Genomic DNA, 25,102 nt, shown 5'->3' with positions numbered 1-25,102 from the left:
ACACCACACTTTTCCTTTTTTGTTTTTGCAAAGAGGAATATCCAGTCTTTTTTGGGGTTTTGTGAACTGTCTCTGTATGTCCCCCTTCCATTTTTGCAAGAACTGGTGGCCTCGTGATTGCATGTTAGAGGTCAGCATAGAATAAGACATTAAGAGGGAGTGTCTCAGATGGGTTTTGTCTGAACATAAACGTTCCACAGGAGTGAGTGGGCGTAAGGTCTGATTAGCACGGAAAATCGATTTTAGGTGTGAGCCAAGTTGTTTACATCTCAAAATCCAGTCTGGATTCATTAGTCACTTTAATGGCTACCTTGGACATCGGCTTATTTTAGTGAGAGAAGTGGATCGCTCTGAATAGATCACGTGTACTCAAGTTGCGGAACTAAGGGTCGGTCACATTGTGGGAATTGTGGAGTAACCAAGGCAGGTATCAAAGGGCTGAAGGACAAAGTTCTACTAAAGGTGTCCGTTTATGAAAGTGTGAACAGCAGTGATCCCGAGGATCGCCGCTGATCTCGGCTCACAAACGGTTTATGAAACAGATGATGGGGGAAGAACCAATAATATCTGAGAACACTGAGAATCCATCATTGACTGACACAGAAACGGCCAGTTTATGAAGCTGTAATCTCAGCACTTTACTGGCGATCTGTGTCAGAATTCACCCTCTCTGATTCACCAGCTCAGAGCTGGTGAATTGGGGAGTGAAGAGAGAATCCCGGGGGAACCGAGGGGAAAGGAGGAAGATTGTTAACTTCCTTCTACCTCGATCAGACCCCCCCAAGACAGTAACCATGTCTCCCTGTCATTTATGTCCCTGTCATTCATTCAAAAAAGTGACCCCTCACATTTTTGTAAATATTTTATGATATCTTTTCATGTGACAACACTGAATAAATGACACTTTGCTACAATGTAAAGTAGTGAGTGTACAGCTTGTATAACAGTGTACATTTGCTGTCCCCTCAAAATAACTCAACACACAGCCATTAATGTCTAAACCACTGGCAACAAAAGACAGTACACCCTTAAGTGAAAATGTCCAAATTGGGCCCAAAGTGTTAATATTTTGTGTGGCCATCATTATTTTCCAGCACTGCCTTAGCCCTCTTGGGCATGGAGTTCACAAGAGCTTCACAGGTTGCCACTGGAGTCCTCTTCCATGACGACATCACAGAGCTGGTGGATGTTAGAGACCTTGTGCTCCTCCACTTTCCGTTTGAGGATGCCCCACAGATGCTCAATAGGATTTAGGTCTAGAGACATGCTTGGTCAGTCCATCACCTTTACCCTCAGCTTCTTTAGCAAGGCAGTGGTTGTCTAGGAGGTGTGTTTGGGGTCTTTATCATGTTGGAATACTGCCCTGCGGCCCAGTCTCTGGAGGGAGGGGATCATGCTCTGCTTCAGTATGTCACAGTACATGGCATTCATGGTTCCCTCAATGAACTGTTGCTCTCCAGTGCCGGCAGCATCTTGCAACCCCAGACCATGACACTCCCTCCACCATGCTTGACTGTAGGCAAGACACGCTTGTCTTTGTACTCCTCACCTGGTTGCCGCCACACATGCTTGACACCATCTGAACCAAATAAGTTTAACTTAACTTAGTCTCATCAGACTACAGGACATGGTTCCAGTAATCCATGTCCTTAGTCTGCTTGTCTTCAGAAAACTTTGCTGGCTTTCTTTTGCATCATCTTTAGAAAAGGCTTCCTTCTGGGACAATAGCCATGTAGACCAATTTGATGCAGTGTGCGGCGTATGGTCTGAGCACTGACAGGCTGATCCACCACCCCCTTCAACCTCTGCAGCAATGCTGGCAGCACTCATATGTCTATTTGCCAAAGACAACCTCTGAATATGACGCTGAGCACGTGCACCCAACTTCTTTGGTCGACCATGACAAGGCCTGTTCTGAGTGGAACCTGTCCTGTTAAACCGCTGTATGGTCTTGGCCACCATGCTGCAGCTCAGTTTCAGGGTCTTGACAATCTTCTTATAGCCTAGGCCTTCTTTATGTAGAGCAACATTTCTTTTTTTTCAGATCCTCAGAGAGTTCCTTGCCGTGAGTTGCCATGTTGAACTTCCAGTGACCAGAATGAGAGAGTGAGAGCGATAACACCAAATTTAACACACCTGCTCCACATTCACACCTGAGACCTTGTAACAATAATGAGTCACATGACACCAGGGAGGGAAAATGGTTAATTGGGCATTTTCACTTAGAGGTGTACTCACTTTTGTTGCCAGCGGTTTAGACATTAATTGCTGTGTGTTGAGTTATTTTGAGGGGACAGCAAATTTACACTGTTATACAAGCTATACACTCACTACTTTACATTGTAGCAAAGTGTCATTTATTCAGTGTTGTCACATGAAAAGATATAATAAAATATTTACAAAAATGTGAGGAGTGTACTCACTTTTGTGAGATACACTGTATATGTACATATATATAATGTGTGTGTGTATATATGTATATATATATATATATATATATATATATATATATATATATATATATTATTTAGGGGGACTTGTAGGTCGCTTCACTTCATAAAAGGAGAAGCGATCTACACCGCTTCATAAAATGCCACCCAGACAAGAAAGATCTCCTCTGTGAATGCCGGAGAAGGGATCAGTGGAAATTTTGCACTGCTTCATAAATGGATACCTGAATGTGGCAAACCTAATGATGCTCAACAGGGCTCTGTGCTGCTGAAATGGGACATACCCTTTGCCAATGAAAGAATGTACATAGAGCAAAGTAAAGATACAAAGCTGATGGTCTTGTGTTGGCCTAGTTCTGCAGCAGAGACAGAAAGATTTCAGAATTACGGTACTGATTTTTTTTTTTTTTTTAAATAACAAACATAATTACCTCCACTGTGTAGCTCGTTTTGCACAGAGTGGCCCCGAACCTCGCGGCTCCTCCCCACATCAGATAACCCCCCTAGGAGAAGCGCTCTCCTGGGGGGTTACCTTGCGGGTGCGCTCCCGAGTCTATCATTCAGCATCCATAGCCGCTGAATGTATGACTGGGCCCCGGCGCCCGCGTCATTGGATTTGATTGACAGCAGTGGGAGCCAATAGCTGCGCTCCTATCAATCTATACATTCAGGACACGAGACACCGGCCGGAGCTGGTGTGCTCGTTCCCGTCGCGCAATTTCGGGGCTCAGGTAAGTATAGGGGGGGCTCAGGGGCGCTGCTGCATTAAAAAATGTTTTTCACCTTATTGCATAGAATGCATTAAGGTGAAAAACCGGCGAGGGTTTACAACCCCTTTAAAATCATAACAAGAGGCTGAAAAATGAAATCAAAGTAATGTGTATAGTGTACAAAAAACTATGGACTGCAGTCAAAATAAGGACAGACATTTTATGTTAACAACAATTTTAAATAAAGCTGTAAACTCTGCTAAGGCCTATTTTATTCAATTATGTGCTCAGATATATACATTCAAAAAGGCAGCTGACTTTGTGCTGGGATGGAAAATTCAGAAGTGCACATATACTATTCACAAATGAAATACATCACTATGTTACATCTTTGATGTTTGGGGTGTTTGTCTATCTACTCTTTGTACAGATATACTGTACTGTGAGGACCTGTGTTGACTTTTAACAACTAGATAATTGGGTTACTTTGTCCCAAAGAAGCAGATTTTAATGAGGAACGCAATAACAATGGGAATACTGGTTTATGATTATGCTGTTTGATATTATTCTTTGTTTCATTATAGATTATACTTCTGGTATAAATGTTTTTTTTGACACACCCTCATAAGCTAGTATTTACACCCTGTGATTCATTAAGTAACTAAATGTACTTTATATATATTGTTTTAATCATTGGGATGGATTTTCAGCCTTTGCTGTTAAATGTTTTTGTAAAAATAAAACCATTTATTTTTATGTATTTTTTTTTAGCTGTTTTAAGTTTTTCTCGTTGCTGTTAATTTGCTTGACTACCTCAACATTTTGCAAATATGAATTACAATGTGAAAATGTAATAAGTGAAAAAGTACAGCATCACACATGAAAAGTGTAAATATATAGCAGGTTAAAAGATTTTGATGACTTACACCAACACTGCAGGGTTTTTGATGAACTGCGGATTTGCATGTTAAGTGATTAAGACTTTAGAAGATGATGGCTGTCTTTGAAGTAATAATATAAATAAAGTGATCAGGGGAGGGACTCATTCACATGTAAGCAACAAAAATATACTTTTATTCTTATTTGAAGTTCTATTCCCCATCGAAGGGAGCATTTTGATAGGTTTATATACATTTCCACTTAGATGTCATGTAAAATAACTTTTATGTTCGGATAGATACCAACTGATTTATCAAATGTATTGCATTTCTTTCCATGTGTCAATTATGTTTATTTGTAAAGGTAAATGGATTACATGCACAGATCAAAAATGATAAAATTCAGCATGAAGAAACAATTAGCAGCATACAAGTGGAGATTACAAATGCAATATTTAAGGAAGAAACTCTGTGTGGAGAGGTATGTTATTACTTAAAATTTCAGCTAGCAGTAATTATTTTAATGGAGGACATTGAGAGGTTTATTTAATTAGAGAAAAAGTACAAAACTGAGAACTGCAATGAAACCAAGGGTGGGTCATTCCGTCATCTGAATGGTTAATGGGGATATGGCGCTCCCTTGTGGGCTATACAAATGTCAATGACATAAACAGTGACTATATAAATAAATAGTGATCCAAACCCAAACGATGAGAACTGTGAAATCCTTAGTGGGTGAAACTCATAATAGATCATAAAAAATTATTTGTGGAAGTATACGTGTACGTGTTGGCAAACCTTAGTTTTAAAAAAGAAGAAAACTACTACAGTGCTGCTGCTATGCAGCTAATTAAAAATACCAACTTCTATATATGCAAAATTCGTGGCATGTGTATGTAGACCAGTGCAAGAATGAGCATATGACAGTGCAATATATGTAATATGACAGTGCAATGCTGCACCTACATATATATTTGACCGTACACTCCTACTTTTAAATCTGCAATACAGTGCAGTATAGTGCAATCAAGTCCAACAAGACTCTAAATGACCAGTGCAAAAACAAGTGTATAACAATGCAGTATGACAGTGCAATCCCACACATACGTGTATATGTACCCAACAATCCAACTTATAAATGTTCAATAAAGTGCAATATGTGCAATCAAGTCCAGCAAGACTCTAGATGACATCAAAATTTCAAATTAAGCAAAAAAGAGAGAGAAAGAGTCTGTCTCAAATAGTGCATTCCAATTTTGAATGGCAGCAAAAAAGTTCCAACAGCTTAGTGACTTTTGGTGCCCACAGAGGTAGATCCGTGACTTCTGTGCTCCCCTTTGGCTCCCCACTCACCAGCTTCCACTACCCCTGCAGGGGTGATAGACAATCTAGGATCCCAGAACCGTCCTCTTATTCGGTATCCCGTGGTGCTGCGGTGGAATGGCCTCTCTCCCAGGAGTTCCGGATTACCATTTCATACGATATCCCGGATGGGGATCAGCAACTAAGCCCTCAAGGAAAGAGATGCCACCTCATAGTGTAGTATGATAAAAAATCTTTAATACCATAAAACCATAAAAACTCCCCTCTCGGGGAAAAATACACAGCGTACTACACTATGGGTGAAGCCGAGAGCCAGGAAGTATGTCCCGCAGCGTGCGCTTTAATTAGCAGCAGCACTGTAGTAGTTTTCTTCTTTTTTAAAACTAAGGTTTGCCAACACGTACACGTATACTTCCACAAATAATTTTTTATGATCTATTATGAGTTTCACCCACTAAGGATTTCACAGTTCTCATCGTTTGGGTTTGGATCACTATTTATTTATATAGTCACTGTTTATGTCATTGACATTTGTATAGCCCACAAGGGAGCGCCATATCCCCATTAACCATTCATTACATGTTATTTCTCTTTGAGGGCTCAACTTGGGGAGGCAGCATACCTTCTATTCTCTTTCCTTTCTCCCATCTCTCCCCCCTCCCTTTATCTTATCTTCTTCCCCCCCCCCCCCCCCCTTTTCTCCTATTTCTGCTTTATGTCCTAAGCGCATAGTTTTTGTGGTTTGATTCCGTCATCTGACTTTAGTGAATGGAAATGTAATGGTTGCATGAATAACTGTTTTTGCAAATCTTCGTTGTTCTTTGTAGTGGTGAAATAAATAAGCCCACGAGTTAGCCTGCAGCTTGATGAGAAATACATAAAACCTAGTAAAGAACAGTATAATGCCCCGTACACACGGTCGGACATTGATCGGACATTCCGACAACAAAATTCTAGGATTTTTTCCAACGGATGTTGGCTCAAACTTGTTTTGCGTACACACGGTCGCACAAAGTTGTCAGAATTTCCAATCGCCAAGAACGCGGTGACGTAAACCACGTACGACGAGACTAGAAAAGGCCAGTTCCGAACCAAGTGCGGCACCCTTTGGGCTCCTTTTGCTAATCTCGTGTTAGTAAAAGTTTGGTGAGAGACGATTCGCGCTTTTTCAGACTCGTGGTTTTCAGATCGTTTTCTGCTGTTCAGTTTGTGCTTGTGGGTTTGTATCTGCTCTTCAGTGCGTGCAAGCAAGCTACGCGTGACTTTTATTAGTCATTGTGTTCTTGTTCATTCGTTACTGTTTTTCAGGTCGCTCTTCACAGGCCTTGCTGTTCTTCAGTGCGTTCTGTTACTTCGTTCTGAGCAGCCGACCGTTTTCTAGCCATGTTGCGTATACGTACTCCTCGTAGAGTTCGTGCTGTGCGGGGGCTTGGTGTTGGGGTCCTGACCTTGACACAAGTCCAGTCCATGAACAGGGTGGGGAGGAGTTCATGGACCAAGAATTGGTTGCTTCAGCGTGACCAGTTCTGTCACATGCCTTTGCTCCGTGAGATCTGTGAGAATAATCCTGATGATTTCAGGAACTTTCTCCGGATGACGGACCCTGTATTTCACCGTTTGTTGGCTTTGCTGACCCCTTATATTATCAGGCAGGATACCTGCATGAGGCAAGCCATCACTCCGGAGCAGAGGCTAGTCGCCACCCTGCGGTACTTGGCGACGGGGAGAAGTCTGCAGGACTTGAAGTTCTCAACAGGCATCTCCCCCAGGCTCTGGGGATCATTATCCCAGAGACCTGTTCTGCCATCATACAGGTCCTGCAGAAGGAGTATATTAAGGTAAGATTTTTATCCTTTAACATCACATTTTATTGTATTTAACCACTTGCTTATAGGGCACTTAAACCCCCCTCCTATCCAGACCAATTTTCAGCTTTCAACGCTGACACACTTTGAATGACAATTGCGCGGCCTCCCGGGAATTCAGGTCCGCGCTGTGGCCGTCATTCGGCCATAGCGCGGTTGCGTAGTGGTTAATGTTTGATAATATATTGTATTTCTTTCCTCATTCCCTAATGACCATGATTGTAATATGCTGTGAATCTCCCCTTTGTTCTCATGCATGCTGGATTTTTATGTAATTATTTTTTTTGTCCTTCATACATATTTGCCTTCACTTACCTCCCCAACATGGTCTCCTGGCCCTATATTCACCTCATGTAGTCAGTTAACAATGTATTTTATCAGCTTCATAGTAGTGCTTTACCCCAAACACCCCTAAAATGTTATTAAATGTGATTTGTAATGTAAATTCAGGCAGAGTGCCAGAGGTTTTTTATGGGGAGTCCCCAAATCATTTGGAACCCTCCCTCCCCCCAACTGCTAAGTCAGCTGATACCAATTCTCTATCTATCCTCAATCATCTATCTGCTGACTTTGCCAAACCCATACACACTATACCCATCTCTTTTGTGGTCAGATTTATGGATGAATTCCCCAAAGCATGTAGTGCAAGGGCCTGCCTGTATGTTTTCAAATGGTACTGTTTTAAGTTTTTGTATCCTATTATTATCGTGATAGGTAATAGCAGAATGTCCAAATGTGTACAGTGTGTATTTATATCTTTGTGTTATGACACTTCTTACCTGTCCAGTGGGCTGCCAATAGTGTAACTAAGGAGGGCCTGTTCAAAGTAATACCCATTATTTAGGCATTCATCTCTCAATGAAGTGGAAAGGGTTACCTGTCCAAGAGCTCCCCTCCCCCTATAATGTTACAAATGGCCCAGGAGAGGGGGGGAATATGATGTACCTTATACTTTGGTGTTTAAAAATTCCCATTAATAAATGTTATCTTGATGTTGGCCAAGAATGTTTGTGTCTAATCTGCTTTCCATGTTTTAATGTGCAAAAAGACTATTTTTTTTTTGTTTTCCTCAACAGTTTCCTTCCACGCCACAGGAATGGCAGACTCTGGCCTCCCACTTTGCCCAGCGGTGGGACTTTCCTAACTGCGGAGGGACAATTGATGGGAAACACATCCACATTATCCCACCACCCAACTCGGAGTCGTACTATTATAATTATAAGGGGTTCAATAGTATTGTGATGTTGGCGGTGGTGTCGGCTACTTATGAGTTCCTGTATGTGGACGTGGGGAAGAATGGCCGGATGTCCGATGGTGGAGTCATCGCCCAGACAGAGTTCTAGAGGCGTCTCCAGAATGGCAGCTTGGACTTGCCACCTCCAGAAGACAATGTGGAAGGACTCCCATTCGTCTTCATTGCGGATGAAGCATTTGCGTTGGGGGACCGTCTTATGCGGCCATTCCCGATGAGGACCTCCACCCCGGACCAGAGGGTTTTTAATTATCGGCTGGCCAGAGCCAGAAGAGTGGTGAAGAACACGTTTGGAATCATGGCCAGCCGGTTCCGCCTATTTCTTACACCCATACATATGGTGGAGTACAAACTGAATCATATTATCCTGGCGTGCTGTGTTCTACACAAATTTTTACGGCAACATTCTGCCAACTATGCTGGCTCAGTTGGGCCTGAAGCCGGAATTCAAAATGAACCAACCTTGACGGCGCTTAAAAGTGGCCGTCCTGGCTTGCCCTCCCTGAGTGCCCGTGATGTCCGGCTAAGATACCTTGAATTCTTTGCGGGTAGGGGGGCTATCAATATGCCAAACAATGTGTGAAACCTTTATCAAATAAAAAAAATAATTAAGCAAATCTTTGGTGACATTTACTGCTTGTGTTTGTTTTAGCTGACCCTGACAGAAATGTGGTGAGTCCTGAAAATGGGGTGATTGTGTAACCTTATACAAAGCATTGTTGGGTGTTATTTACTAAAGGCAAAGACACTTTGCACTACAAGTGGACTTGAAACTGCACTTGTAGTGCAAAGTGTATTTGCCCTTTTAGGAAATAACCCCCATTGTCACAGAAAGCAGCAATTAGAGCACAACATAAGTTTTGGAGCGTTGAGACAATAATCCACACAATCTTTTTAATACCTGCACGATCACATGTGCATTTTGACAAGGTTTTTAAAACAAATGTTTTTTGTATAACAATTTTTGGGGTGGCATTAGAAAAAGTTGAAATGTCCATTTAAGATAAAACAGGCATGTTTCAAACCAACAAGAAAGACACAAATCTTGAACTTACAAAGTTCACATTTGGTAGAACTTGAAGGCAATATCAGACATGAGTATTTAGGAAGTGTTTGATATTGCGTTCAGATGGGGTGAAGTCACCCCAGGAAAAGCCAAATTTTGAAGATGCACACCAATTTACGAATGTCAACATGTGCTAGCTGCCATCACGGGGGATCAAGGGAGCAACCCCTTCCTCACAGCTACTTTATTATTAAAGAAGGGGTTGCACCCCCAAAACGCGTCCATTGATCTCCCGTGATGGCAGATAGCACATGTTGACACACTGTGTGCCTCTTCAAAATTTGGCTTTTCTACAATTCGACAAAAAATTTTTAAATTGTAGCACACCATAAAAGAAAGGGCTTTGGAGGGGTTTTAAACTCTCCTCAAAACATCAATGATGTTATTATTTTTTTGAATAACATTGATGTTTTTCTTGATGTTTTCCAAGGCAACATTACACCCCATGATCTCCCCAATCAGGATCTGTGCACTTTCCGAGGTGAAATGCCCTGGATCCACAACATCACCATCACCTAAAAAGATAGAAACCAAAAAAAAAAAAACATGTATTATAAATATGCCGGCATCCATCTCTTACCTGAGCCTGTGGTCGCAGACACTCACCTGTTGTGACTAGTTCCACCACGTCTTCCTCCTCCTGCTCTTCTTGTCTTTGGGGGATTTCCCCTTCTTCCGGAGGTGGGGGTCTCTGGTCTCCTCGGATGAGGGGTGTCCTCCGAGTCTTTTCTCCCCTATGTAAAAAAAAAATGGTATACTTAGCACACAGATATTGGATGGCAGAACTATAAATATGAAACATTGCTTGGAAGTGGGGTACAATTGTCTATTTTGGCAGAGTTCCAAGATGTAGAATTTTTATTGTCCTTTGTCAAACTTCAATACTTTACCTGTTTTGTACAAGCTTCACAGATGGAGACTCCCCTATAGTATACACTGGAGCACCTGTGTGGGCCCCCTAATAAAAAGGGTGTTCTTGTGTCCCACACTAGTGCTCCAGTGTCCAGATGTGTAGTGTCCTCTCCTTACACAGAATCTAGTTTGCATTTCATTCTAGTAACAAACCCATCTACACAACCAAATTATTTTCATAAAAGTAGGCCCTAAAAAATATGGTCAAATGCATATGGCCTAAACAATGGTGTTTTATAGGCCGAAATAAAAATGTTTGATTCGAACGAATAATGTGCCCATAAACATGAAAGTTGCCATTTTAAACTGTACAACAGTTCAGAAAAGCACATGGAGCAGCACGAACGTAATAAACACAAAAAGAATAGGAACACAGCACAACTACTTACTTTTTTGCAGCACTCTCCGGATCTTTCTGTACTGCTCGTGTTCTCTTAATTTTAGGTCCGACCACCGCTTCCTAAGCTGATCTTTCGATCGTCGTACCCCGAAATTCCGGTGCAGACTCTTGACCACTTTCGCCATTATCTTGGCCTTTCTGACATTGGGGTTGGGGTAAGGTCCATACTTTCCATCATAGTCACCCCTCTTCAGGATGTCGACCATCTCCAACATCTCCCCAAAGGACATATTTGATGCCTTAAATCTTCTCCTTCTGGATCCAGACGTTTCCGGCTCCGGGCTTTCCTCCTCCTCGTTGCTATAATTAGCAGGCACCTGCTGTGTCTCTGCCATGTGCTCTTCCCCCACTATGCCGAACGAAAAGGGGCGGGGAATAGACTAGAAAGAACATCAGGGGCGGGCGGAGTTACACGCATGCGCAGTGTGTATAAAGCGTAACACGCGTGCGTAGTACGTACGATCTGTGAGCGGAGGAAGGAGTATAGGAGGTGCCGATCGTGATAACGAAGGTAAGATCTAAACTTGGGCCTATACTGCTTCTGGATTGAGGCCTATATTGTAACAAGATTAGGAGAGTTTTGCCTGACATTAGGGTTTGCCTTGTGTTGTGTCTTGCAGATAAAATGGATGGCTTCAATGACCACAACTTCCTCCCCCTGTTCATAGACAAGTACAGGGAGCAGCCCTGTCTGTGGCAGGTGAAACACCTGCATTATAATCATAAACAAAAGAGGCAGGCAGCACTGGAGAAACTGCTGGAGTTGGTGACGCCGGTGGTCCCCACGGCAATCATCCCCTATTTAAAAGCCAATATTGGTGGTCTGAGGAGCACTTATCTTAGGGAGCGCAAGAAGGTCACAGATTCCCAGAGATCCGGAGCTGGAGCAGATGACGTTTATGTCCCCAGGCTGTGGTACTATGAGAGACTGCGATTTCTGTCAGGCCAGACTGAAGTCAGGGAATCCCTCTCAACCCTTCCTTCCACTCTTCCTTCCACCCCAGCTGAGGCTTCCGATGTCCAACCTGGGACTTCCAGCCAGGAAGAAATGGAGGAGCCCAGATGGAGCCAGGTATAGCATTCTTCTACAGATTTATTGTCAATAAATAAATGATCTTTACTAGATGTTAATATTGATCACTAATTGCTGATTTAATAAAGTGTTTTACATATCAATAGACAGTAGGGTGCAAAAATATTTGGGACAAGAATGAACAATGCTGAGCTCAGAATGATCATCAGTTATATTTCTTAACATTCAATTTGCAACAGTCATGAGGTGACAATTGTGTGTGATTGATGAATAAAAAACTAAAACGATGTCCCTTTTTCATACACAGGAAGACCTCAGCCAGGAGGAGGCTGTGGAATGTGGCAGCCAGGAGGAGGCGGGGCTAAGTTGCAGCCAGGAGGAGGCACGGCTAAGTTGCAGCCAGGAGAAGCCTGGGACCAGTCGCAGCCTGACAGAATCGCAGGTTCCTCCCCTCCGCCTTCCATACAAAAGAGCGAGGAAGGCGACTCACATGCAGGATTCTGCACTCAGGCTCATTCCGGAGGCTTCTGTGTCCCTCAGAGCCTTACCCACTCCTGAAGAGGCCTTTGCCTGCATGGCTGCCACCAAATTGAAGTGCATGCAGGAGGGTCAACGCCTCATGTGTGAGAAACTTATTTATAAAGTCCTAACTAAGGGGGTGAGTGGCGAAATCACACCCAAGACCGACGTGATTGAGTTGGACCATCCTCCTCCTCCTGCCACAACTCCACCACCAGAGCCACAGCGTGGAAGGAAGACCAGAGAGTGATGGCCCTGGGTTCAGTCTGGTCTGGCCAAAGATGCAGTCTCTTGTATGACCACAGCCTGGGGATACAGATGTCATCTGCTGCTTTCATGATCTCTGGGACTTCTGGACCAGACTGCACTCCCTTAGATAAGGACTCCTCAGGCCACCAATTTTGCAGTAAAATAGTTGATGTCTGCCCTGGGGTCCAAGGCTTCACCAACTTCTGCTGTTTCTCCAGCGTTGCCTCCCTTTTTGTTTGGTTCTGAGCCCTTAATAAAGGCATTTTTGTTTCAATTATACTAGCCTATGTGTGTTTTCCTTCAAAAAGTTGTTAGTGAGGAGACAGGTACATTTCAAAATACAATGTGAAATTAACAAGGGACACCAACACCAAACAATCTCATTGAGATTAAATAATACAAGATATCAATGGTGTTGTGGTAGCTTGACACACAAAACACACACAAAAATATCCTTTATTAAAAGCATACAAAATTTTAAAACAAAAACAGCCTTGAAAATAAATTTTTTACAATTAAAAACAAAAAAAAAAAAATTTGGTCAGATGTGACAAATCAAAATATATTGAGGGAAGTACGATAAATAATAAAGAAAGAAGTTTGTGAGAAGTCTGTGTGAATATGAGCAGCAAAACTACTTCATTCTTCTCACATTATAAAGAAGAAGAGAGTGCGCTGTATTAAACCATTTTTTACATTGCAGCGTGACGAAAGGGCTGTATCCATTACGAACGCTAATTTTACCAGACCGAGCTGTTCCGTCTCGGAATTTCTTCTGAGCATGCGTGGCACTTTGTGCGTCGGAACTGGCCACACACGGTCGGAATTGACGCGATCGGATTTTGTTGTTGGAAAATTTTACAGCCTGCTATCAAACTTTGTGTGTCGGAAAATCCGATGGAAAATGTCCGATGGAGCCCACACACAGTCGGAATTTCCGACAACACGCTCCGATCGGACATTTTCCATCGGAAAATCCGACCGTGTGTATGGGGCATTAGTGTGTTAACACCCTTAAAGTGAACCTTTCAACCCAAATTAGAAAAAAAGGCACATTTGCATGTAGCTCTGCTACTAAGCTTTACAGCATCTATTATATAGGGGTCCTAAGTCTCCAGAGATCAGTCTCTAGACCGTTTAATACACTTTAAGTTCATTCATAGGGTCACACTTGCGAGACTGGCTTTGATATTTGGGAATCAATCCTCGCTTTGTTGGCGATGTTTCACACCAGGCACAGATTAAATGCATGTTTTTTAGAACTGTCCGGCTATAGGTCCCTTCTGGTGGGAGGTTTTGGCATGCATCGCTTCCTGCTGCATTTCTGTTGCCCTCTCCATCAAAGTGCTGTTGACTCACTTGCCACTACTAAAGCTATACAGTACGTACCCTCCTTACACTATTGTTGTATTACGCCAGGAAGTTGATTATACTATCTTGGAAAAAATTGTCAACACCCTCTGTGGCAGCATGGCAATCATTAGTGAACAAAGCTGTCCCTTTGTATAAAGCCACTTATGCAAAAAGGGGGTGCATTTACCAAGTTTGATAAAGTGTGGAGAGGATAGTTGTCTTCTACAGATACTGTTTCTGACTAAATACTGTATTAACTCTCTCTCTCAGCTGTATATTCCCATTATGTTTTTTCATAGCTCTAAAGGTGACTATATATTCCTTGTTCTGACTGGTGGAGGGGGGGAGAAAGATGGATGTTGACATATTATGTGTATCCTACAGTGAGTGACATGGGGGGGGGGGCATTTCACTGGTCAAGGATTTTTCACCTGGTTGGGTGACTTAAACACCGGCAACCTTGATGAGGCTACTATTGTACTGTTATTTTACTTTCTTTGTTTAGTTTTTTCTTTTTCTTTTAGAATTTTGTATGCTTGTTACCTGGCATCTTACATGCTGCAATTTCTTCTGTATACCCTTTAAAAAATCAATAAACAGAAGTTTACAATAAAAAATGTATTTACATTTCCTCCTGTCCATAGCAGCCTCCTGGGAAGGCTAAGTCACCAATGTCTTTCAGGCAGCTATTGATGCTGAACTGTGAGATATTGAGAAGTCCACCTCAAAACTTCTGTGCAGATTTAATTCCCATCCATAGCCTTTTTGGTATATGAGACAGGTTGTCTGTCGTGTGTCAAACAGCTTGTTAAGAATAAGTAAATGGACAGTGGATTTATAAAAGTCTAGATGTCTGAAAAGCTTTTTTTTTTGTTTTCTTTTTTTCTTTTTTTCTTCTTTTTATGGCATTGACATCAAAAAACATTTTGTATCCTTTTTTTTGGCATTAAGGTTCAAAAATTAAAGTTAGCATCTGATGAAGCGATAAAGCTGCAGAAAGAAACAGATGTTAAATGTCAGCATAAGATTACTGAAATGGTGGCACTGATGGAAAAGCATAAGGTAAAATTAAAGGGAATGTATAATGTTATTGAATATATTTTCTTATTTATTACCTTTCAAGCAGTGGTAAACTCTTAGCATTTCTTAGCTTAACCACTTGCCGACTGCGCTATTGCCGAATGACGGCTGCAGCGTGGTCGAGTAGCTCTGGGAGGGCGTACTATGACGTCCTCCCAGAATCCCGCTCTTGTGCTCCCCCGAGAACATTCGTGACCGCCGGGTACTCTGATAGTGGCCGTGTACCATGTGATCGCTCCGTCAAATTATGGAGTGATCACTTGTAAACAAACCGGCGTCACGTCCGGTTCCTCTCTCCCCTCCCCGTACCTATTGGTACAGTGCGAGGGGAGAGATCGGTGGCAGCAGCACTGTGGGCTGGATGTGTAGTGCCCACAGCGCTGCTCTGTGCCCATTCCAGCCATCCATACCCATCCATTCTCAGCATACTCATCCATCCATCCATACTCATCCATCCATTCATGCTCACCCATGCATACTCATCCATTCATCCATTCTCAGCATACTCATCCATCTATGCTCACCTATCCATACTCAGCATACTCATCCATCTATGCTCACCTATCCATACTCAGCATACTCATCCATCCATCCATGCTCACCCATCCATACTCAACATACTCAGCCATCCATGCTCAGCATACCCATCCATTCTCAGCATACTCATCCATCCATCTATCCTCATCCATACTCAGCATACTCATCCATCCATCCATGCTCACCCATCCATCCATGCTCACCCATCCATACTCCTCCATACTCAGCATACTCATCCATCCATGCTCCGCCATCCATACTGAGCATACTCATCCATACTCGGCATACTCATACATCTATCCATGCTCAGCCATCCATACTCAGCATCCTCATCCATCCATCCATGCTCAGCCATCCATACTCAGCAATACTCATTCATCCATCCATGCTCAGCCATCTCATCCACCCCCATCTATAATTAGCCATACTCAGCCATACCCAGCCATACTCAGCCGTACTCAGTCGTATCCAGCCATCCCAACTATACTCAGCCGTACCTGGCCATACTCAGCCGTACCTGGCCATACTCAGCCGTACCCGGCCATACTCAGCCGTACCCGGCCATACTCAGCCATACGCATTCATGCTCAGCCATCCTCATCCACGGCTCATCCATCCCCATTCATGCTCATCCATGCCACATCAGTTATCATCCAGGCCACATTCATGCCACTACAGTGCCTCACAAAAGTGTAATAGGTAGTCAAATTAGATTTGAAACTTATGTCCCTAGAACACCCTGCATGTTGGTCTTCTGTATGTGGCCCCGCTATGGAAAAGTCTCACACACGTGGTATCGCCATACTCAGGAGGAGTAGGAGACTCTATTTTGGGGTGTAATTTTTAGTATGTACATGCTATGTGTTAGAAACATTGTGTAAATGGACAACGTTGTGTAAAAAAAAAAAAATGCGTTTTCATTTTCTTTAAACATTTTCCAAAAACTTGTAGAAAAAAAATGACATGTTCAAAAGACTCGATATTCCTCATAGATTATACACTGGGTTGTTTTCTTTCTAAAATGGGGTAATTTTTGGGGCGTTTTCATTGTCCTGGTTCTCCAGGGCCTTCAAAAGTGCAAGAGGTAGTCAAGAAATTATATGTGTGATTTATGCTCCAAGAACGCCTGATGGCGCTCCCTGCATGTTGGGCCTCTGTATGTGGCCACGCTGTGTAAAAGTCTCACACATCATATTGCCATACTCAGGAGGAATAGTAGAATGTGTTTTGGGCTGTAATTTGTGCTATGCATATGCTGTGTGTGAGAAATAACCTGATAATATATCAATTTTGTGAAAAGAAAAAAAATCTTGATTTTGCAAAGAATTGTGGAAAAAAATGACAACTTCAAAAAACTCACCATGCATCTTACTAAATACCTTGGAATGTCTACTTTACAAAAATGGGTCATTTGGGGAGTATTTGTACTTTCCTGGCTTGTTAAAGTGTCTAGAAATAAGATAGGCTATCAGTACTTCAGGTGTGATCAATTTGGCACCATAGCTTGTGGACTCTGTAACTTTCACAAAGACCAAATAATATACACCGATTTGGGTTATTTTTACCAAAGACATGTTGCAGTATAAATTTTGGCCATAATATATGAAGAAAAAATACTAATTTTGCTAAATTTTATAACAGAAACAAAGAAAAATGCATTTTTTACAGAATTTTTTTTTTTTTATAGCGCAAAAAATAAAAAACCCAGTGGTGATTAAATACCACCAAAAGAAAGCTCTATTTGTGAGGAAAAAAAGGACAAAAATTTCATATAGGTACAGTGTTGCATGACTGAGTAATTGTCATTCAAAATGTGAGAGCACCGAAAGCTGGAAATTGGTCTGGTTAGGAAGGGGGTTTAAGTGCCTAGTGGGTAAATGGTTAAAGTGGTTTTAAAAGCCCAAGGTTTTTTACCTTAATGTATTTTCTGCATTAAAGTAAAAAAACCTTCTGTGTCTAGGATCCCCCAGCCCCCCGCTTATACTTACCTGAGCCCCATTCGATCAAGTGCTGTGCAAAAGAGCAGCGACTCTCTGTGCTCTTTTCCTCCTCACAGGGCAGATTGATAGCAGTAGAAGCCATTGGTGCAAAGCCCTAATGTCTGTGTTTATGGGCACAGCAAGCAGGGCTCAGGAGCAGGCCTCCACAAATAGGAGCCATGATGCCTGGTGGGGGGACCCAAGAAGAGGAGGATTGGGGCTGCTCTGTGCAAAACAATTTCACAGAGCAGGTAAGTATAACATGGTCATTATTTTTAGTTTTTTCTAAGGCTCGCCAGTTCCTAAATGTCTTACAAGACAATTTTATGGGTCAGATGGTAGACGCACCAATTAGAAATACTGATTACCAACAATAAAGACCTGATCACGGATGTTGGCAATTTAGGTAACAGCAATCACAGGTCAATTGGCTTCAGTATAAATCACACAAATAGGAAACATAAGGGGAATAAAAAGACACTCAATTTCAAAAGAGCCAACTTCCCTAAACTACGAGCCTTGCTAGAAGGCATAAATTGGGATAAAATCTTAGGAACAAAGAACACAGAGGAGAGATAGGTTTGCTTTAAGAGCATATTAAATAAGGGCATTAGCCAATGCATCCCATTGAGTAATACATTTAAAAGAGCGAACAAAAGTCCTGGATGGCTTAAAGAGGAAGTAAAACCTGACTGCTTTGAATAAAGCAAACCAGATTTTGTATTGAACAGGAGCCCACTACCCAGCAATCTCTGCAGTCCAGATCCCAGGAATGGCAAGTGGAATATCTCAGCCACCACCATTTGTACCAAGGGGAATGGTCTCCTTATACAGATGTGTTCAATTTAATATGCCAAAGGTGGGGGAGACTCCTGATGTGGAGATCCTAACCTCCAAACACAACAACAAGCGACTTCTGTTTGTTGCCAGAACTAGGGATCCTCTAGCTCTAGTCTCGGATTCTCTAATTATCCCCTGATCTCAGTGCAGGCTAATTTATGCCTTTACTCCACTGCAGATTCTGACTGTCATGTTCCACTAAATAGAGGAAGAAAGGAAAATGGCTAATTGTACCTACATAAAAAATAAGGACTTTAGATGTGCTACCAGGAAAACAGAGTGCGACCATATAAACCAAAATTACTTCAGGATAAAAAAGTAAAAGTAATAAAAATATTTGTAGTTTATACAGTAAATGCCATATAAAAATCTCATAGCAGAGATCAACTATCCATCAAAAAATGTATACAATATTCAATTTCAAATTATTTGGATTGGCGCCTGTTGTTATATCGACACGTTTCACTGCTACTTGAGAACTAGGGCATATATGGAGTTTTTCAATCCAGAAGAGTTTTATCCATCTATAAAAGAAATAATACTGATGTAATACACTGTCTACAAACTGCAAATACAGTGCCTTGAAAAAGTATTCATGCCCCTTGAAATTTTCCACATTTTGTCAAGTTACAACCAAAAACGTAAATGTATTTTATTGGGATTTTATGTGAAAAACCAGCACAAAGTGGCACATAATTGTGAAGTCGAAGGAAAACGATAAATGGTTTTCAATTTTTTTTTACAAATAAATATCTGAAAAGTGTGGCGTACATTTGTATTCAGCCTATTCAGTCAATACTTTGTAGAACCACCTTTTGCTGCAATTACAGCTGCAAGTCTTTTTGGGTATGTCTCTATCAGCCTTGCACATCTAGAGAGTTACATTTTTGCCCATTCTTCTTTGCAAAATAGCTCAAGCTCTGTCAGATTGGATGGAGAGCGTCTGAGAACAGCAATTTTCAAGTCTTTGCACAGATTCTCAATTGGATTTAGGTCTGGACTTTGACAGGGCCATTCTAACACATGAATATGCTTTGATCTAAACTATTCCATTGTGGCCCTGGCCGTATGTTTAGGGTCATTGTCCTGCTGGAATGTGAACCTTCGCCTTAGTCTCAAGTCTTTTGCAGACTCTTCTAAGATTGTCTTGTATTTGGCTCCATCCATCTTCCCATCAACTTTAACCAGCTTCCCTTTTCCTGATGAAGAAAAGCATCCCCACAACATAATGCTACCACCACCATGTTTCATGGTGGTGATGGTGTGTTCAGGGGGATGTGCAATGTTCCTTTTTCCACCACACATAGCGTTTTGCTTTTAGGCCAAAAAGTTCAACTTTGGTCTCATCTGACTAGAGCATCTTCTTCCACGTGTTTGCTGTGTCCCCCCCCCATGGCTTCTCGCAAACAGGACTACTTATGGCTTTTTTTTTTTTTTTAACAATTGCTTTCTTCTTGCCACTCTTCCACAACAGACAGATTTGTTGAGTGCACGACTAATAGTTGTCCTGTGACAGATTCTCCCACCTGAGCTGTGGATCTCTGCAGCTTCTCCAGAGTTACCATGGGCCTCTTGGCTGCTTCTGTGATTAATGCCCTCCTTGCCCAGCCTGTCAGTTTAGGTGGACGGCAATGTCTTGGTAGGTTTGCAGTTGTGCCATACTCTTTCCATTTTCAGATGGTGGATTGAATAGTGCTCTGTGAGATGTTCAAAGCTTGGGATATTCTTTTATAACCTAACTCTGCTTTAGACTTCTACACAACGTTATCCCTGACCTGTCTGGTGTGTTCCTTGGCCTTCATGATGCTGTTTGTTCACTAAGGTTCTCTAAAAAAACCTCTGAGGGTTTTACAGAACAGCTGTATTTATACCGAGATTAAATTACACACTGGTGGACTTTATTTACTAGTTAGGCTTCTGAAGGCAATTGGTTCCACTAGATTTTAGTTAGGGGTATCAGAGTAAAGGGGGCTGAATACAAATGCACGCCACACTTTTCAGATATTTATTTGTAGAAAAATGTTGAAAACCACTTATCATTTTTCTTCCACTTCACAATTATGTACCACTTTGTGTTGGTCTGTCACATAAAATCCCAATAAAATACATTTACGTTTTTGGTTGTAACATGACAAAATGTGGAAAATTTTAAAGGGTATGAATACTTTTTCAAGGCACTGTATATATACAATTTAATTCCCAGAATGGATTGTAAAAAAATGTTTGTGCAGAAGGCATTGTTGTGATGGAGAGTCCATTTTTTAGGCCAAAGTTTCAGCCTTTTCCTCCCAGCAGATTCCCATAACCTTTTCAGAATTTCCAAGTAACAATGTTGGTTGACCGTTGTACCATGTTGTATGAACTCGTAGTGAACTATCTCCTTGTGATCAAAAAAAAATACACCAGCATGAGTGTATGAAGATTCACAATCTGTCCACATTGGCATTCATCCTTTGTGTTTTTGGCTGCCTGCTTTTTGCGTCATCGTGGACGTCTTCCCTCCCCTCCTTAAACCGCCTCTGCCATTCAAAAACACTTGATTTTTTAATGGAATGTTCACCATAAGCTTTTTGTAATGGAGCTAAAGTTTCACCCACAATTTTCTCAATTTTCACTCAAAATTTGATGTTAATCCACTGCTCCAGATTTCTGTCACTCATTTTCCACCAACAGCACAATGCACGCATGCCTTATTTCTTTGACTACTCTGTAAAGCCTGAGTCAACTGATCTGCGACCCAGGTGAGTGCATGTTAGAACACGTCAGAACACACTTGAGTTCAAATGCCTGTGTGACTCACCATTATAGTGCTACGCTGCAGGCATTCCAGCAATTAAATTGTACCAACATACAATAATTATATACAGTATCTCACAAAGGTAAGTACACCCCTCACATTTTTGTAAATATTTTATTATATCTTTTCATGTGACAACACTGAAAAAATTACAAATTGCTACAATGTAAAGAAGTGAGTGTGCAGCTTGTATAACAGTGTAAATTTGCTGTCCCCTCAAAATAACTCAACATACTGGCCACTGGAACTTCAACATGGCACCTCATGGCAAAGAACTCTCTGAGGATCTGTAAAAGAACTATTGCTCTACATAAAGATGGCCTAGGCCAGTGATGGCGAACCTTGGCACCCCAGATGTTTTGGAACTTAATTTCCCATGATACTCAACTACACTGCAGAGTGCATGAGCATCAAGGGAAATGTAGTTGCAAAACATCTGGGATGCCAAGGTTCACCATCACTGGCCTAGGCTATAAGAAGATTGCCAAGACCCTGAAACTGAGCTGCAGCATGGTGGCCAAGACCATGCAGCGGTTTAAAAGGACAGGATCCTCTCAGAACAGGCCTCGCCATGGTCGACCAAAGATGTTGAATGCCCATGCTCAGCGTCATATCCAGAGGTTTTCTTTGGGAAATAGACGTATGAGTGCTGCCAACATTGCTGCAGAGGTTGAAGGGGTGGGGGGTCAGCCTATCAGTTCTCAGACCATACGCCGCACACTGCATCAAATTGGTCTACATGGCTGTCATCCCAGAAGGAAGCCTCTTCTACAGATGATGCACAAGAAAGCCCACAAACAGTTTGCTGAAGACAAGCAGACTAAGGACATGGATTACTGGAATGTCCTGTGGTCTGATGAGACCAAGATAAACTTATTTGGTTTCAGACTGTGTCATGCGTGTGTGGCGGCAGCCAAGTGAGGAGTACAAAGACAAGCGTGTCTTGCCTACAGTCAAGCATGGTGGTGGGAGTGTCATGGTCTGGTGCTGCATGAGTGCTGCTGGCACTGGGGAGCTACAGTTCATTTAGGGAACCATGAGTGCCAACATGTACTGTGACATACTGAAGCAGAGCATGATCCCCTCCCTTCAGAGACTGGGCCACAGGGCAGTATTCCAACATAACAGCCTCAAACACACATCCAAGATGACCACTGCCTAGCTAAGAAGCTGGGGGTAAAGGTGATGGACTGGCCAAGCATGTCCCAGACCTAAACCCTTTTAGGCATCTGTGCAGGATCTTCAAATGGAAGGTGGAGGAGCTCAAGGTCTCTAACATCCACCCGCTCCATGATGTCGTCATGGACTCCAGTGGCAACCTGTGAAGCTCTGGTGAACTCCATGCGCAAGAGGGTTAAGGCAGTGCTGGAAAACAATGGTGGCCACACAAAATTTTGACACTTTGGGCCCAATTTTTTACATTTTCACTTAGGGGCGTACTCACTTTTGTTGCCAGCGGTTTAGACATTAATGGCTGTGTGTTGAGTTATTTTGAGGGGAAAGCAAATGTACACTGTTATACAAGCTGTACACTCACTACTTTACATTGTAGAAAAGTGTAATTTTTTTCAGTATTCTTACATGAAAAGATATGATAAAATATTTACAAAAATGTGAGGGGTGTACTCACTTTTGTGAGATACTGTATCTGTAATTCTTAAGCCTTAGTTCTGAGAAAAACTGTGAAACCATGAAACATGCTGACATACAGTGGCTTGCGAAAGTATTCGGCCCCCTTGAACTTTTCAACCTTTTGCCACATTTCAGGCTTCAAACATAAAGATATAAAATTTTAATTTTTTTGTGAAGAATCACCAACAAGTGGGACACAATTGTGAAGTGGAACGAAATCTTTTGGATATTTTAAACTTTTTTAGCAATTAAAAAACTGAAAAGTGGTGCGTGCAAAATTATTCGGCCCCTTTACTTTCAGTGCAGCAAACTCACTCCAGAAGTTCAGCGAGGATCTCTGAATGATCCATTGTTGTCCTAAGCGCCGGTTCACATTAGAAGCGGCACGACTTGCAGGTCGCCTCACAGAGGCGACCTGCACACGACTGCAGCGGCGACTTGCAAGACGACTTCTGTATAGAAGTCTATGCAAGTCGCCCCCAAAGTAGTACAGGAACCTTTCTTCTAAGTCGGAGCGACTTGCGTCGCTCCGATTAGAACTGTTCCATTGTACAGAACGGCTAGGTCGCCTGACAAGTCGCCCCCGTGTGAACCGGCCCTAAATGACTGATGGTGATAAATAGAATCCACCTGTGTGTAATCAAGTCTCTGTATAAATGCACCTGCTCTGTGATAGTCTCAGGGTTCAGAGAGCATCATGAAGACCAAGGAACACACCAGGCAGGTCCGTAATACTGTTGTGGAGAAGTTTAAAGCCGGATTTGGATACAAAAAGATTTCCCAAGCTTTAAACATCCCAAGGAGCACTGTGCAAGCCATCATTTTGAAATGGAAGGAGTATCAGACCACTGCAAATCTACCAAGACCTGGCTGTCCCTCTAAACTTTCAGCTCAGACAAGGAGAAGACTGATCAGAGATGCAGCCAAGAGGCCCATGATCACTCTGGATGAACTGCAGAGAACTACAGCTGAGGTGGGAGAGTCTGTCCATAGGACAACAATCAGTCGTACACTGCACAAATCTGGCCTTTATGGAAGAGTGGCAAGAAGAAAGCCATTTCTCAAAGATATCCATAAAAAGTCTTGTCTAAAGTTTGCCACAAGCCACCTGGGAGACACACCAAACATGTGGAAGAAGGTGCTCTGGTCCGATGAAACCAAAATCCAACTTTTTGGCCACAATGCAAAACGCAAATGCAAAGCTCATCACACTCAACACACCATCCCCACTGTCAAACATGGTGGTGGCAGCATCATGGTTTGGGCCTGCTTTTCTTCAGCAGGGACAGGGAAGATGGTTAAAATTGAGGGGAAGATGGATGCAGCCAAATACAGGACCATTCTGGATGAAAACCTGTTGGAGTCTGCAAAAGACCTGAAACTGGGACGGAGATTTATCTTCCAACAAGACAATGATCCCAAACATACAGCAAAATCTACAAAGGAATGGTTCACAAATAAACGTATCCAGGTGTTAGAATGGCCAAGTCAAAGTCCAGACCTGAATCCAATCGAGAATCTGTGGAAAGAGCTGAAAACTGCTGTTCACAAACGCTCTCCATCCAACCTCACTGAGCTCGAGCTGTTTTGCAAGGAAGAATGGGCAAGAATTTCAGTCTTTCGATGTGCAAAACTGATAGAGACATACCCCAAGCGACTTGCAGCTGTAATCGCAGCAAAAGGTGGCTCTACAAAGTATTAACGCAAGGGGGCCGAATAATTTTGCACTCCCCACTTTTCATTTTTTTATTAGTTAAAAAAGTTTCAAAAATCCAAAAGATTTCGTTCCACTTCACAATTGTGGCCCACTTGTTGGTGATTCTTCACAAAAAATAAAAATTTTATATCTTTATGTTTGAAGCCTGAAATGTGGCAAAAGTTTGAAAAGTTCAAGGGGGCCGAATACTTTCGCAAGCCACTGTAATAACGGGTGCCAATCCTTATGATTTCTAATTGTATATTGTTGTCGATCTCTGTTATAAGCTTTTTTTATATTTGTACAATAAAGTTGTTCTAAAAATGTTAACTTTTTATCCTAAAGTAATTTTGGTGTATATGGTCATGCTCCCAGAAAAAATAATTGACTGGTTATTTTGGAAATGAGAGATTCCAATATCTCTTTTTTTTTTTTTTTTTGCATGATGATTTTACTGGCTTCGAACTGACCCAGAGTACACATACACAAACTGTTTGTAGACAATCCTTGGCTTCTTCCCAACAGGCTAGA

General features: G+C 42.1%; 1 protein-coding gene across 1 annotated transcript in view; it reads left to right on the top strand.

Moving 5' to 3' along the window:
* The window catches only part of SYCP1 (synaptonemal complex protein 1), a 360,929-nt gene that overhangs the window by 230,161 nt on the left and 105,666 nt on the right, over positions 1-25,102 (top strand). The window contains exons 17-18 of the mRNA XM_073615691.1: positions 4,403-4,519; positions 14,962-15,072. Coding sequence (XP_073471792.1) covers positions 4,403-4,519; positions 14,962-15,072 — 228 coding nt within the window. The remainder of the gene's footprint in view (positions 1-4,402; positions 4,520-14,961; positions 15,073-25,102) is intronic.

The sequence above is a fragment of the Aquarana catesbeiana genome, linkage group LG02 (genome assembly GCF_042186555.1).
Source record: "Aquarana catesbeiana isolate 2022-GZ linkage group LG02, ASM4218655v1, whole genome shotgun sequence".
NCBI classification, from domain to species: domain Eukaryota; kingdom Metazoa; phylum Chordata; class Amphibia; order Anura; family Ranidae; genus Aquarana; species Aquarana catesbeiana.
Note: the sequence above shows the minus strand (reverse complement) of the source record. Positions and strands in the feature narration are given on the sequence as shown.